Consider the following 17,145-nt stretch of genomic DNA (forward strand, 5'->3'; position numbering starts at 1 on the left):
TGACTATGGTCCTTCCCGCAAAAAAAAAGCTTGAGTATGGTCCAATACGATCAAGTATCTATCGCTGGCAGCTGGGGCCCGAGTGGGGTAACCCCCAAACTTTCAAAGTTCCCGCCACAGAGACGTCGGCTGGCTCCTCCTCCAACTGCTACACGCACGTTTTCGCCACGTCACCGATCCGCGTAGAAGTGCATCCGGTCCCTCCATCCGAAATAGCGGGTAACGGCTGATATCCCTGCACGTCACCGATCCGGGGCTCCCATCGCTCCACCAATCAGCGCCCACCTGTCTCCTCCTACCTATAAAGAGTCCGGCCCATCCCACTTCCAATCCGTCGCCTCTGTCTCTCTACTACTCCATCCCAGCCAAACTTTTCTCTCGCCCTCGAAGCAGCAGCCGCCGCAGCATCCATGGCACCCAAGGCCGCCGAGAAGAAGCCGGTGGAGAAGACCCCCGCGGGCAAGAAGCCCAAGGCGGAGAAGAAGGTGCCGGCGTCCAAGGAGGGCGGCGACAAGAAGGGGAAGAAGAAGGCCAAGAAGAGCGTGGAGACGTACAAGATCTACATCTTCAAGGTGCTCAAGCAGGTGCACCCCGACATCGGCATCTCCTCCAAGGCCATGTCCATCATGAACTCCTTCATCAACGACATCTTCGAGAAGCTCGCCGGCGAGTCCGCCAAGCTCGCGAGGTACAACAAGAAGCCCACCATCACGTCCCGCGAGATCCAGACCTCCGTCCGCCTCGTCCTCCCCGGCGAGCTCGCCAAGCATGCCGTCTCCGAGGGCACCAAGGCCGTCACCAAGTTCACCTCGTCCTAGGCTCCTCGTGCGTTGAGTCTTGTGTTTCTTTCTTCTTCCTCGTCTGAGGAACTCTGTAGGTAGCTGTGTGTTTTCTGACAGTGTCATGTTGTAACAATGGTGCTGCTGAATAAATAGTCATGTTGCTGCTTGAATGGATGACTGTCGCCTTGGATTCTTGTTTCCAACATGTTTTTTCAGTCTCATCTTGGGCTTAAAGCCAGGAAGATGGTTTTGCATCTCTGAAAGTATTGCACAAATGCTTGTCTGAAACAAATGGTTTGATCCTTCTTGAGAAATGGAGCTCCACTCGGGTAGTAAAGAAAGTATGACCAGCCTTTTACTATAGTGAAACTAATTTCATAGGCGTGTAAGCTGTGTTTGTGTGCGTGGCAAACTTGATTAACAACGTTTTGCTGCTTCACGGAACTTAAAGCTTGCATTCGAAATTGATGCTGATAATTGACCACTTTCAAATCAGGGATCTGGAATGGTTTGGATCTCCCGGCAATTTTTCTTTGAAATTTCACCGGGGGAGATTTTTCCCCACCTGAATTTTATATCATTAACAGGGACACATGTACATCTACACACTTGATTTGATTGGGAAGATGTGAAGTATGCATCTGATCATCAAATTCTCCTACTTTTGTGACGATTTTCTTTAGCTAATTTATAAAATAAGTTCAACACATTATATATAGTTCAGTGACCGCAAACTAAGCCTCGATCGTTGGATGAGCTGTTAAATTTTTAGCCCATGGTTGAACAACCAAGTCCGATCCTCATTGAAAGCGTGAGTGAAAACTCATGCATATGCGCCGTGCGATCGTTGTCTTGCGGTTGAAAACAAATAGAATAAATAAAATATATACATAAAAAAACAAATATGGAATCGGAGGCAAGAATGGCTACTAAGCTTGGTTGACTGAGACTTGACAGAAACTAAGTCAATCAATGGGGGAATAGCAAATCCGTTTTTACAATGATATGGGTAAGGCCACTAAAACCAAGAGAAATTCTGCATTAGGCTATCCCGTCACAACGCTTTTGCCAAGGCCAGTATTAAGCGCGAAATGGAGCATATAGAAAAGGGATCACGAATGTTATACACTACATGAATTCTTTCAACAAAATAATGGATGACAAAAATATAATATGGCCATCTATTCACAAACATTGAAACCATATATATTACCATTCCTAGAAATCTGCAATGATTAAGTTAGTAGATTAATTAATACATGTACATTGCTCAGGGTGCATTTATCATTTTTTACAAAAAAACAAATATCTAGAACTTAATTGTGTTTTTCCAAAACCAAATAAAATAATATGAGAAAGAAAACTCTACTGCAAACATAAATACTTTATTTGCACTTGGCACACTTTAGTTTATATGTCTCCTATTAGATTCCCATAGGTTGGATAGATTTTTTTAAGAATACATAATTGCGATTGCGAAATTCAATCATAAAATATTTATAAAAATCGATAGAGTTTATGGATTCTCCGACATGACAATATTTTTTGTAGAAAATAATGAAATTTATATAATGCATATATTTCCCAAGCATATATTCTTCAGACTAAATTGTTAAAATTGACTTCACGCTTTTATAGAAAATCATCTATTTAATAATGAGGTAGCACATTTTATTGGATTTTCTTTGTTACCTCCCCTACTTAAAAAGAACACAAGGCTCTGCAGTCCGCTCTTCATTTGTCCAACATTACGTATGGTTCTTTCTCTCTTCCTCCATTTTGAATTTTTTCTCGCATCTCTTGTTTTTCTCACCGGCGGCTTTTCACAAAATTTCCTTAATTGCCTCACATTTTATTTAATTACCAAGTGAAATTATGTTTTTTGGTAAGAAAATAAATGCTTACCAAATAAGTGCTTATGAAATAAATCTTATGTGTTTACACAATCAAATTAACATGGACAAGTAAATTACGGGCTACCTACTATAATTTTTATACCCCGTTGCGACACACGGACAATTATCTCAGATGAAAATTGTAATTATTTTTCAGTTTTACCTACCATTACCTATAAAATTATTTAAATCTTTAAGGAATTAACATATTATCAAAGACATTGCCACGAATGATAATATCATAAATTATATTTAGTACCAAAATCAAGAGATCTCTATGCAGCTATTGTATATAGTCGCCCTGATACTAGTGACAAAGCAAACGCTGGTCACTAGTAACTCAACAATTACCAGTGGTATGGGCGTATACTCGGTTGTTGCTGGTTAGACCCTATTAGAAACACAACATGTGGGGTGGGATAACACATCCTATACAAGTGTTTCCAAGTACAGGTCTACTAAAGTTCGATACACGGGATATGTAACATTTGGCACATACCCCAAAGATAGCATATATTCTTCAGACTAAATTGTTAAAATTGACTTCACGCTTTTATAGAAAATCATCTATTTAATAATGAATGTTCGCTCATTAGGGTTGGGAGGCAACAGGTAACTAAGGCGTCGCTTTTGCCGGATCAAGTCCTAAGCGAGTTCTACAACGTACTCGCTTACACAAGACTCGATTTATCCAGCGTTTTTCAGGTTAAACGCTGCTCAAACTGAGATTCCATTCAAGTTCAACTCACGCTGAGCAACATATTCTTGATGCCGAGTTGCCTGGCTAGCCATGCGCTCCCGTACAAACCAACGTGCCATCTCTGCATGTAGGCGCATGAGCTGATATAACACCTTCTCATCCACTTTCCATTTGCCAGCGAGGTGTAGGCTTGTTACAATGTTGCTGCTTGTGGTTATTGTTCCGTCTGAAGAAACAAGCACGTTGCTGCTTATTTCGCAAATAAAAAAAAAGCACGTTGCTGCTTGAGGGAACGACCTAAGTATGCTTGACTGTCACATCGGATTCTTGCTTCAGACATGTTTATTCAGTTTCTGTAACCAAGAATCTGAAACCAAGCATCTGAAACCAAGCATCCTTCAACCAAGCATCTGAAACGGTTTGGATTTCTGTAAGTAAAGTTCAGATCATCAGATATAGAGCCTTTGCAGCAGTGATTGGCAAATTTGATACACACGTACGGTCCCTACTGCTAAACACTTGATTTCGCCTGGACCTTTTATTAAAATGGCTGTGTGCATAATGAGATGCAGAGGCGGGGGGTATTCCTCCTTTTTTTAAAAAAAAAAGCTTCATTACGAAATTCTCCTACTTTTGTGATGATTATTCTCAGCTAATTTATATAAGTTCAACACTATAGTTTAGCAACCACAAACTAAGCCTCGCACATCGGGTGAGTAGTAAAGTAAAGAGGGCACCATGGCGGCTTCGGATGGCGGTTTACATGGTTGGCTCTTCGGCGGGCACCATGGCGGCGGCGGTGGCTCCCTTCTTGGTCGTGAGAGCGACAAGAGGGGTAGAGGCTGGTGGCTCGGGCGCATCCTCTGTTGGACGTCGCCCAGGTCTGGATCTGGGGTTTGGGCACGTCATGTTTGCCCTAGGGCCTCGGTGACTTTGGCGGGGTGCCGAGCGGAAGCTCTACGCTTTTGTGCCGGCGACGGCGACGCTTGCGGGCGTCGTTCTCTTCTTGAAGACGTCGTCGTGGATCTCCTCTCCACATCAGAGATCCGGGTGAAGACCCTTGCCAAGTGGGGCTAGCCAGCGACGACGCTCTGCGTCGTTTTCCTTCTTGGCTGCGTTGTCTAGGAGCTTAGGTTGTCGTAGGGTGTTGCGTAGGGTTGTTCTCAGTGTCTCCTATGTTCTTCTTCGGTAGCACATTTGCTTGTCCTCTTCGCGATCCGGGTAGCCTAGGATCTGCTTTGTAAGAGAGTTACCTCACCACCTTGTATCGTTCGTCCTTGTACTTTGCTCGGTTTGTGCTTTTATTTATAATAAAGGGGGGCGAAAGCCTATTTCGAGGAGTAGTAAAGATTGAAGATAAAGGTCTTTCCTAAAAAAAAGAAAAAAAAGATAAAGGTAGGTCTTGTTGGACCAAGCTGGCAGAACCTGGCTGGGTGTGCCTTTAAAATGACTTTGGCCCAAGTATGGACCAACGAGGCCGATCCCGTCACCGACCAACAAGTTTGTAGGTGATCACATCCAAAATCGTGTCTAAAAGGATCTGTATCCAAACAATCCGTGCATTATGAAAGAGACAACCTAACGTGCAGTTACACCATAGAACAGAAGAGGCACTATCGAAGCCAACGACAAGCCACAGCCGCGCACAGAGGCGGCGGGGATTTGGGGATCGCTATATCAAATAACCGGGAGCAAAAACATGTATGTGCAAAGCTAGCAAGCTTCTTTTGTGGGGTTAAAAAGATTTCATTGCTCAACTGTTGGAATATTCATTCCTACATAGCAAAGGAATGTCTGCAGGTACAGAGCAAAGCTAGCAAGCTAGTCGACGGGAACATCTCCTCTCACTGAATGTGCATCCCGAAAATTCTGAAATAATTCAGGAATAAATGCGAGCACCAGGACTTGAACTCTGATGGGCTGGGATACCACAGTCTCTCTAACCATCCAACCACATGTTGGTTCGCATCCGGAGACTTTGTTGATAGCCCATGTCGCTCCTGCCTTTTTCCCCCTCTTATTTCCTTATTTTCTGCCACTCAAAAAAATTCCTTATTTTCTGGTTGTACAAATCCACCCTGCCGTGCTTATTTATACGTTCATACAAGATTGGAACTCGACTAGGACTTTTTTTAATACTACTAGGACTCAGCCTGACTCCCAATCCTATATGTACACAACTACGTAGGTTAACTTTTTTTTAGAAGAACAGGGAGGCTCCTCCCCGGTTCCATTACTCAAATGAAATCACACAAAGTCGTTCGCACACCTCAGCTCACTGAGAGGAGCAGTTCAGAAAGAACGAAAGGAAACTACATCAGGTTCTGATAAAAACTACAGCTATAGTATGCCCGCAAGGCTACAAACATCGCGCCGTAGATGCAGAGCAGCTCCTAGGAGGCCTTGCGAGTCTTCAACAGGGGTGCTGCCGCAGCTTGAGGAGACAAGGTTGCTGTCAGGGTCGAGATCGGGCTTGGGAATGCGGTTGCTCCGGTCTCACACTTCTTGGAAGGAGAGGCAAAGCCATAAGTGTTGTCCGTGATCTTCAGCTTGATCCATGGGTCCACCAGAGGGGCTTCATTGGGAAGTCCCATCATTAGCCACTGATCATCAAGGGACGTCTCAAGAAGTTTGCAAGATGTGCTGAGAAGGCCTCCAGCCTTTCTGCAATCTCGCCCGAGGACAGCACAGTCCAGTTCTTGATAGTCCTTAAGATCAACCTCAGCACCTGTTTAATCGAGATCCATAAGGTGTTATTGAAAATGATAGAATTCCTATATTTTCAAATACACCAAAGTACAGCAGCGCTGACAGAGTTGAGTGCTGAGTGTTTTTTACTAGAGACCCAAAATTTAGCAACTGATTCAAAGTCAGTTCCTATGTCTACCCTAAAATGACTTGTAATCAGTGGCCAAATCTGCCTAGCCACCACACATTCAAAGAATAAGTGGGCACATGTTTCAGCCTCAAAGCAGAAAACACAATCTAGAGGTTTGATAATCTGTTTTTTCCTGAGGTTATCTCTGGTCATCAGCTTATTGTTAGAAAAAGCTAGAGAAAAACAGGAATTTGATAAACTTCTACACTATATACACGGGAAGGAGAGAGGGGAGATCCACCGAGGCAGCATGGGGAAAAGAGCCAGCTCAAACGCGGGGAAAACGGCCGCCGTCGGCGGCGGGCAGCATGACGAGACGGAGGCGCAGAAGGTAGAGCGGCTGCAGGCACTGCCGACGTTTGTCAAGGCGGCGCACGCGGACGCCATGCTCTACATTGCCATGGAGGAGGAGTACCGGAGGGCGGGCAAACTCCACACTACGACGAGGCCAAGGAGTGGAAGAAGCGTTTCGCCAGGGTTGCCAAACTGCACCCGTCTCCCAAGCACATGATGGAGAAGATCAATGAATATACCAAGTACCTCGAGGAAGACGAGGACGACTTCAGGATAGGCCTTTGTTCATTCATCGAGGTGAATTTAGATTTTGAGAAATCTTTCTGGTGAACAACGCTTGTTCATATTAGTATATTTGTCGGATCTTTATGTCGGTTGGTTTCCTCTTTAAATTTGTTGTTATCGTGTTAATAGATGCTCAATACAACTTTCTATTAAAGTTAGTATAAAGTAAAGACACTTATTTTAGGACGGATGAAGTACTGTATTAGAAAAGATTCTGTCATTTATTTACGATTTATTATCTATCTCGTGTAAGATGTTATTCCAACGATTTTGCCATCTATCTTTATTTTAGGACGCTATAAGGCATCTTCAATGTCGACCCTCAAACCGATTGCATCCGTTTGGATGGAGTGTTTTAGACCGATTTTGTTATCCATTAAGGTACCTCATTGGTCCGTGGGGACCTATGTTTTTCCGCAAATCAAAGACAAATCAGGGGAGCTTTGCGGGCGTCCGGACCGGTGCCACGCATGCGACGGACACCCTGGACCCACCCCAAACCCTCTCCCGTGCCAAACGGTTGCCGCGCATAGCATTTATGCCGCCCCAGAGCGGACGCGATCTCTTACTGGTGTCAGCATTGAAGTGACACACAGGACGAGAGCGCAATCCTCGCTGCGTCCCTATGTCGGCGCCTATCCAATGCCGGAGAATGTAACTGGATGGGACGAGAAGGATATCTAGCGCAATCAAACGGGCTGCCGGTCCACCCGCCTTGTGTCATTAAACAGGCACACTGGACGAGAAACCAACTCCGGCACCCCCATTGACACACTCCGCAGCTTGGCCTGGCCGGCATCCGCTATTCAAATAAGGCCAGCCTGGTACAAACTGCACCACACTACGTCCCGCTTCACATCCTCCTACGTGCACCACCTCCTCCATGACTGTGAGTTCTAGCGCATTGTGGGAGAGCCTCTCGACGGAGCAAAAGCACGAGTTGGCCGCCCTTGTAGCTAGCTGGCAGGTCCACCGTGCGATGCGGATAGAGGCCGCCTGCCGCTGTATACTTTGACTAGATTTAGGTCCAACCGCTTTTTTAATGAAATATGTGAAAAATATAATGAATTTGCTCATGTTTAGATGAAAGTCATCTGATTTGCAGGTAATTCATTCGGTTGTTAAAATCCGGTTCGGAATGTATGCATGCATGGTTGAATGGCCGGCTCTCGTGTCACTATCCGCGGACGGATACCACTTCCTAAAAGGGGCCAACGTTTAAGATGCCCTAATACCGCGCATATGTTTCCTTCAGATCCACCCCTCCCACCCTTTCCAGCGACCCAATCACATGTCTTCTTGCTACCTAGTTCCTATTCCACTTCAGCGCCGAATATAGTACAAATCACAAACCGACAAAGACCCTCCACTGCACTATATTTGTAAATGGGTCAGCCCATATATATCTTTTTTCCACCACTTTTCGGGATCCTTTTTCAGTGATTTGTACTGTGTTTTTTGGGGGATTTTCTTCTTGGTTTCCCCAACCGGTTTTCTCATTTTATTTTTCATTTCGGTTCCTTTTATTTTCTTCTTTTTGGTTTTAGTTTTCTTTGTCTTTTTTATTTTTTTATCAAATTCATGAACCTTTTCATAAATCCATGAACCTTTTTCAAAATTGTTTTTCTTTTCAAATTTCTTTGAGCTTTTTCCCAATCCGTAATTTTTTTCAATTTTCATGAACTTAAACTTTTTTCATTTTTTAAAATTATGAACTTTTCCAAGTCATAACTTGTTTAAATTGGTGTTTTTTTTTCTGAATATTTTTTTTCAGATTTCACAAACGATTCCAAATTTGCTCACTTTTTTAAATATCTATGAACTTTTTCTAAAGCCAATTTTTTTAAATCCATGAAGTTTTATTTTTCAAAATCGTGTTTTTTCGAAATTTATGAACTTTTAAAATTTGTGAAACTTTTAAAATTCACTAGTTTTTATTTTTTTATTTTTGTTGCGTTTTTTCTCTTCAAAAGTCAACGGGTGATCAGTCAACTGGTCATCCGTTGGCTGGTTGACCATTGACTGAAACCCAAATGCGCCTTGGCGAAAGCGACCGGAACTCCTTTTTTTTAGGGGAATGCCGGAACTCCTAACAGGTGTAGAAGGCGCCGATTAGGGGCTCTTCTTTCTGGCTAACGTGATTATAAACGTGCCAGGTTAAGGGGCCATAAAGAAACAGGCCCAACCTAAGCACCTGATCATATACACAGTAACAAGTTTCTTCTGAAAAAAAGTCCCACTAACAAGCCTGAAAAATTGAGGGATCTACACAGAATGGGCTGAAAAGGCGAGAGATCCACATATGATGGCCTGAAAAGCTACAGGATCTACACAGTACGGTATGTGCATGCCATGGAATCAAAAATTCTATTGCCATATATGTGCAATTCTCTACAAACAAATTAAGGGAGAAGTTTCCTATAATCTACTAGTAATAATTGGGGGAGAAGTTGCCCTTATTAAGCCAATGGATTTGTTATCAAAATCACGTGTGATCTGCCTGGGCAAGAAGATGCAATTTACATGTACAATGATCGGTTGCCATTGCGAACTGAGTGTAGCTCAGATGATTAACTTTACTTTATGTGGTGGAACCAACCAACCAGGATTCAAGTCCTATAATTGGCATTGGTGGTTGCATTTTTCTGGATTTATTTCAAGCCTTCCGACGATGTGTGTTCAGTGGAAGGAGACGACGTCCCCATCGACTATGAAGGCATCTGTGACGACTACATCAATCTCAAAATGGTGTGCCGGTTCAGTCTCTCGGAGATGCTCACAGGGTGGGGTGTGCATGCGTACGCTCATAGCGATGAGTATATGTGTGTATGTGTCTGTCCTGCGCTAAAAAAGATCAGTTGCCATAAAAATAAAGGGGGAGATTTGTCGTGACAAGAAGCACTCAATATATGATAAACGGAAATGGCAAAAACTCTGTCTTCCCCTTGCCGAATGGATGTCCTTGCTAAAAGTTCCCTCATACAATTGCCATATACGGGTTTGGCCTATAACAAGAAAACACACAAAACCAAATTCAAAACCGCTGGTAAAAACTGAAGAGAAAGAAGAAAAAAAATGAACCCTTTTGCATCAAATGCTTTTGCTTGAAATTTTCCAACCAACTGCTGCTGTCCTTCCACAACTTCGTACAGATGAGAGTAGAAAATCAAAGATGGGAAGAGCGATGGTTTGGCATTGGTCTGGAGACGGGGCCTAAATGTTACGGTAAGATGGATGGGGTGTATGCACATTGATGCAGTTGTGAAGGAGAAGGATGGTTTCAAATGGCGCTTAACTGGCACATATTAGGAGTCACACATGGAGAGAAAGGTCGAGACTTGGAGGCTCCTTCGTAGATTACATAACCGGATTCAGCTCCCGTGGGGTTGCCTTGGTAATTTTAATGGAGTACTATTTAGTCATGAAAAGCAAGGGGGTGCACCTCGTGATATAGATATATGCGAAATTTTCATGATGCCCTAGACTACTGTATTCTGCTATGACCTCGGTTCCGAGTGAACGTCTAGGCCGTGTTGTTGCAACACCAGAGTGGTGTGACTGTTTCCCGACGTATAAGATCAATAATGGGGATCCCCATCACTCTAATCATCGACCGTGGTGCTGTTGCGGGATGGTAGCCTGAGGGTGCAGCGGTCTACTGGTGGGAGGCGCAGGAGAACCTGGGAGGGTGTGGCGGAAAAGCTTGAAGAACGGGAGGACCTTATGTGGTAGCAGATAGATCATGCAAATTGGCTGGTTAATGGAGGCCGTAACACACACTATTTCTAGGCTTTCGCATCAGAACGGTAGAAAAAGAATGTAATTAGTTGAGGAGGGAGGATGGAGTTCTGGTAGAGGAGGAGAAGGCATAAAGGCACTTATTACTAACTACTTTTCTTCCTTGTTTACCCCTGTGACAGGTGCTGATACTAGTGACATCCCGAACCATATATCCCCAAAGGTGACCATGCAAATGAACGAGTTTCTATCGGCAGAATTCACCCCGAAGGAGGTTAAGAGAGCCCTTGATGATATAGGGGATCGAAAAGCTACTGGAGTGGACGGTTTCCCAATGGTCTTCTATAAACATTATTGGCATCTTGTTGTTGATGATGTGGTGCGTGAGGTGTTGCATGTGTTGCGAGGCAGTAGTACATCGGACGGAAGTGGAAGTGCTGGTGCGGTGTGGAGAAAGGGGAAGAAATGGGGCGGGCTAGGGTTCTACTGTCGCCGTCCGGCTTAAATAGCCAGTTTCCTCCCTCAGGCGGCATGCCAAAGCGGCACCACGTGACGCAGCGCGAAGGAGGCGCCCGTCGGATCAACGGTCTCTCCGCGTTCCTGCGTGGGCCCTATCCGTCAGTCCGATGTGACGGGCATGCTCGGGTGCGTCCGGGCCTCCCTATATCTGTCCCAGATTTTGACCGGATACGGGGAGTGCCCGTCAGTCCAGGCTTTTGGGCCGGCTATGGAGAGGCTGATTGGATGACGTTTTTACATACGGACACTGACCGGGCAGCTTGTCCGGACTTTTGCGGCTGGTATGGGGTCTGGTTGTAGATGCTTTTAGAAGAACAAAGATCAGGCGATTTTGTTTGTTCGTACACTCCTTACATAGTCACATAACCCATCCATACCCAGTACGGTGTGACAGAGAACAGCCCCCTCAGGTCAGCGTTGTGATGAGTTCATTTTCAGAGAAGAAGATCACTCAACAGACGAAAGGGCGCGTGCATGAAAGTAATCAAACAAGTGCGGTTTCACCTCGAAGATTTCGTACCATATCAACATTCGAAGATTATTAGTATAGTTCACTCGACGACCTTTGAATCGATCAAGGCGACTGAAATAAAGTTGAAGTTTCAGCACGGTTCCCAGACCCAGGTAAAATGCCTCCGAAGCATAAGAATCAGGTCGGGATCAACTTCAACTCTCTTTTCACTCGGACCTCAATCCATTCGGGGGCTAATGACGATGCCATGGACCTAGGGTAGGGTCATAGGCCCGACCTAGACATCCTACCCAAGGTCACTACCCTAGAGTCAAAAATATTCAAAGTATAACAAAAGATACCGACTGAAGTAACCTTGGAGTGCAATCCACTCGACCAGTTATCCCACTCGGATACCCCAATTTCATTCGACCAAGATGAAGTCACTCGGCCATATAAGAAACCACTCGGAGTACAGAAGATCTAAAGTCACTCAGGATGGCAACGGTCAGGCGTTCATTCTGTAGTCTTAAAGGTCATTTATAGCTCTTTATAGTTGGCGTTACCAGTAACGCCCTGTCTTAATGTACATTGAACCCTGTGTAACGTGTGATGGTTGGGGTCCTGGCGCACTCTATATAAGCCACCCCCTCCACGGGCACAAGGGTTCGCACCCCCTGTAACTCTCACGCATACTCCAGTCGACCAAGCCTCCGGACACCGAGACGTAGGGTTGTTACTTCCTCCAAAAAGGGTCTGAACTCGTAAACCTTGCGTGCACAACCTCACCGTAGCTAGGATCTTGCCTCCTCCTACGTACCCCCTACTCTTACTGTCAGACTTACTCCCACGACAGCCGTTCGACTTAAATAGCCCGCTTCCTCCCTCGGGCGGCATGCCGAAGCGGCGCCACGTGACGCAGAGCCGATGAGGCACCCGTCGGATCAACGGTCTCTCCGCGTTCCCGCGTGGGCCCTATCCGTCAGTCCGGGCATTTGGGCCGGCTATGAAGAGGCCGATTGGATGGCGTTTTTGCATCCGAACACTGACTGGGCAGCTTGCCCGGACTTTTGGGGCGGGTACGGTCCGGTTGCAGATAAGAACAAAGATTAGGCGATTTTGTTCGTTCGTACACTCCCTGCATAGTCAGATAACCCATCCATACCCAGTACGGCGTGACAGACAACAGTCCCCTCAGGTCAGCGTTGTGATCAGTTCATTTTCAGGGAAGAAGATCACTCGACAGACGAAAGGGCGCGTGCATGAAAGTAATCAAACAAGTGCGGTTTCACCTCGAATTTGCAATGGATAATACAACAACATTAGAGACCGTCCATGGCGGCGTCCAAGCGCACGCAACGCGGCCCTATGCATCTAAGCTCGAACTTCGACAAGAGATAAAACCGTACGTAGTACAATATTTACCGCCCACCCGCATCATCATCGTCCCCTCACCCCGGATCAGTTGTGGCAGATCTTGGCGGTGGGCATGGTGATGCAGACGGGGGCGTACTTCTTCTTGGCCTCGGGGCTCCCCTTCTTGACGTCCGACTCGGCGAAGGCCACCCCGCCAATGGCCGACAAGGCCGCAGCGGCGGCAGCAAACACCACGGCACGGCGGCCGTCGGTGGCGGGCTCCACGGCTGCCATCTTGGCCGCCGGCTCCTGCTGGCTCTCGACCTTGGCGGCCCGGGCCACCACGAGGCCGCGGCGTGGAGCGGCCGCGCGCCGGTCGACCGCCACGGCCGCGGAGAGGGACGCCATCATGGTGAGCGACGCCATCGGGACGGAGCTGCTGAGGTTTTGGGACGATCTGCGCTGGGAATGTGTGATGACGATGATGCTAGTGGGGTGCGTTTTGGTGCGGGGCTATTTGGTTATGAAGATACGGCCGGCTGGGCTGCAAGGCAAGGGCGCGCCTTATCTGTCGCGGGGATGGCGTGCCCACTGGCGAGCGGCCATGTGGCGGCGGCGCGTGACATGGCTGAGGCGAGGAGAATTCTGGTTGGATAACGCTGGGGTACGGTGGATAACAAATGGGAGGACCTGGATGGAGGCCGGATGCGGATTTCTGGACCGGATGGCTGCGATCGCCATCGTGGCCCTTCGACCTCTGGTACGTCCATGATGCCCAAGAGTAAACAAAAGTGCCTTCACATGTCAGTGGTATCGAAGAGTTAATCGAGCGCGTCTAATCAGAAACATGGGTGTTCAGGCATAGCATTTTCTTTTCCACACAAAGTACGCATGGCATAGGGGATTAACGGACCAAAATGGAGTTTTGGAACGAGCAGTATTTCAAATATTTGGCATCCATGAGAATTTATGAGTACCCAGGACCTCTATGAGTTTCTCGGGGCCGGCTTATGTTTGGTTGCAGTCGATTTCGAAAAAGCTTTCGGGGTTCCTTTGGGAGTCTTTTCCAACATTGCTTTGCACAAGATTCAAACACGGTCTACACCGGTTGTTGATACGTTGGTTTGACACCATTTCCCAAACTAATTCAGTTGCAGATTACATCGAGAGATTTGAATTAGTCATCAACCATTTATCTGCTTACTCTAACTCCATCCATCCTTATTACTATCTTATTGTGTGGAGGGACTCCGCACTACTGTTGGTGTAGGGCCCACCATACATCGACACGGCGTGTGCCTTAGCGCTACTCCAGGAGGAGGTGGTGTAAGGCATCGCCATGCATCAAGCAGTCGTGGTCGTCTGCCTCTCGGCTGGTAGAAACGGTGCACTGTGCAGGGGTGACCATGCCTTTGCCCGCTCCATGGATCGTCACGGCATCGATGGATCATCCCGGCATCGATGCAAGTCATGCTGATGGCTCCAAACTCCCTGTGGGAGTACAAGTATGGATGCAACCTCTGCTTCAACTGCGGAGAGCACTGGGGAAGCGGCCACATGCCATCACCATGCAACTTCATGTCGTGGAGGAGCTCCTGGAGTTTTTCATCATCGATGTTGTCTTCAAACCGACAGGCAGTCTAAGCGTGTTAACCATCGCCTCAAGATCTTCCTACGTTGCTTCACGCATACCTGTCCAAAAGCTGGAGCCACTAGATCCCCCTTTCTCAGTTTTGGTATACCTCTTCTGTCACTCGACGATTGGAATGTCCCCTTTTAAGGCCATATACATGCATGAGCCACGACACTGGGGGGTTACAACGACAAGTTCATGTACGTCCTAACTCTGCAATCATGCTTCAGTGAGCGTGCAATTATCCAGGACCTACTGCAGCAACACTTGCAGAGAAAGTGCATGCACATGAAGCATCAGATGGATAAAAAGATATTGCACCGCACCTTCATCATGGGAGATGTAGCCTTTTTGAAGCTCCAACCATACATTCATAAATCCATCGCGAAGCACGCCAACCATAAGCTCTCTTGCCGCTACTATGGCCCTTATCAAGTCATAGTCAAGATCAAAGATGTGGAGTATTGTCCGCAGCCACCAGATAGACATTTGTGCATTTGTGTTTCATCTTTCGCAACTCCGGCGTGCACTACTCCCAGGTACCGTGACTGAACCTGAGCTGCGACTTCAATGGGCGTGCTAATGGTTCTAGCTGCCATACTTCAATAACATTAGAACAAGAAACACTGAAGCATGATCGAGCAGGTTCTGATACGATGGTTGGACACGTCGTGGTCACCGACACTGGGTAGACAAGGTCATGCTCTAGGCTCGTTTCCTCGGTGCGGAGCCTTGGGGGCAAGCCTCTTCGCAACAAGGTGGGATGTCATCACTCCTGACATGCATACCCCCACCTGGAAGTACCACGTTTGCCTCGTTGGACGCTTGACCCATCAAAAGGCAGTAAGGCACTAGCCCAACCCAAGAGTCCAGTGCCTAGAGCGGATTTGAGTTGCTTCCTTCCCCTCGCACCTACTTTTCCCTCTCGAAGGAAGGCATCTAGTGGATCATCGAACACGAAAAATGGTGGCGGCTTACCATTTCCCTTCCTAGTTTCTCCTATAGTGGCTAGTAGTTCCCTTGTAGTCGCTACACTGAGCTTAAATTAACCATACTTGTGAGTGATTAAGGAGAAGCAAGAGTCGGTCCCTAACAATAGGTGACACGTCCAATGATCCAAATGCCCCGAGACAATGGACATGGACATTCGGTTTCTTCCTGTGCCAAGCCTCGTACGGCATGACACCGTTGAGACTCCACAACGGACCTTTGTTGAGCAGGTACACCGTTGTCTCATCGCTTCTACCAAAGGCTTCTACCAAAGGCCCCATCACGACCATGGACTTCAAGTGGTAGATCACCATCTCACTTCCACTTGAAGAAGTAGCTTTTTTTAGGCGAGTATGGTATGATGGTGTAATGCTTGATACCGCTGGCCTCGTAGAAGTTGACGAAGTCGTTGGAGTTCGACTCGCCACCACGATCGGATTGGAACGCGGGGAGCTTGCACTAATGTTCATCCTTGTACTGGAACCTAGGGATCCCGCATACCATCCTCTTCTAGGATAAGCTACGTAGCCCACCAGAAGTGGAGTTGGCCTTAACGCCTGATGAGTGTAATTTACACCCATATTTTTTCTTAATATAATCTTGATATTCCTAAGTAATTTTGGGTGTCTCGGCCTTGTTGTGGCCTTAGCTCTTTTGTACTCCATTTTGCAATTTTTGGATAAAAAGTAAGGAACGAAAGAAAGCAGTGGGCCTCTTGCAGGGACCTTATCCGGTGCACGGGATGCCTTCGTTTCGGCCACAAAGTGCGTTTTTGTCACGCTGAGTGCCGCTTCGATCTGACTACGAAGCCGCATCATGATGCTCCAACGCTTACCCCACTGCCTGCACTAGAGGTTGATGCAACACCGGGTGATGTGCAATTGCAGCCCGTCTTAGCTGACGAGACCGAGTTGCTTCGCACTGAGCTGCGCGATTGCCTTGCGCGAGTTGGGAGTGTTCTGGGGAGGGCGGAGGCTGCTCTCGCCAAACTAGAGGTTGTGCCAGTTGTGTCAGATTGGGTCTTCAGTTGGGGAGGAAGGAAACCTCTACGGACATTTCTCCCCTCGTGCTACATCATGTCCGTCATCGATGCCTGTCATCGGTGAGGCAAATCTTTTGCATCCGTTTCAAAAAAAAAGTTGGCATGAATCGATGCAAAGGCTTCCCCTTTCATCCTCTTTTCAGAAAAGGTAACTACATCATGCAGCTCAATTGCTTCCAGTGCATAACTATAGTACAAGTAGGTAGTGAATTACTGCATTCATGGTGATATCTGCACATATATATAACCAGATCGAATAGCAGAGAGAGCTATGGATCCAAAGCGCAGACCACTATATATACTCTACAAGTAGACTACTAGTAACCACATCCATCAATCAAAGCCGAACGTTAGTAGCTATGGCTGTCTATCTAGAGATGGAGCACATACTAGTAGGTGATAACATGCATGCAAGGTGTGTGTATATTCCCTTGTAAATTCATGCGTTCGGCCTGGGAGACAATGGGAATTTATGGATCTACACGAGAAATCAAGCTTGCACTGGTTCGACAGTCTCAAGGAGTGTGTCTCTGTAGGCATTCTACTAATAATTTGTAAGAAAGAGACCTTACGAATGCTCAT

The 17,145-nt window shown here is 46.6% G+C and overlaps 2 protein-coding genes across 2 annotated transcripts; one reads left to right on the forward strand and one right to left on the reverse strand.

Moving 5' to 3' along the window:
* The first annotated feature begins 320 nt into the window (after nt 1-320).
* On the forward strand, nt 321-952 carry LOC109764240 (histone H2B.4). Its single transcript, XM_020323087.4, has one exon. The coding sequence runs from the start codon at nt 411-413 to the stop codon at nt 816-818; it is 408 nt and encodes a 135-aa protein (XP_020178676.1). The 5' UTR covers nt 321-410; the 3' UTR covers nt 819-952.
* Nucleotides 953-12,811: 11,859 nt separating this feature from the next.
* On the reverse strand, nt 12,812-13,510 carry LOC109764241 (photosystem II 5 kDa protein, chloroplastic). The gene has a single exon (XM_020323088.4). It carries the CDS (start codon nt 13,322-13,324, stop codon nt 13,004-13,006), a length of 321 nt encoding a protein of 106 aa, XP_020178677.1. The 5' UTR covers nt 13,325-13,510; the 3' UTR covers nt 12,812-13,003.
* Between the last annotated feature and the right edge of the window lie 3,635 nt (nt 13,511-17,145).

Source organism: Aegilops tauschii, chromosome 6 (assembly GCF_002575655.3).
Source record: "Aegilops tauschii subsp. strangulata cultivar AL8/78 chromosome 6, Aet v6.0, whole genome shotgun sequence".
Taxonomy (NCBI): domain Eukaryota; kingdom Viridiplantae; phylum Streptophyta; class Magnoliopsida; order Poales; family Poaceae; genus Aegilops; species Aegilops tauschii.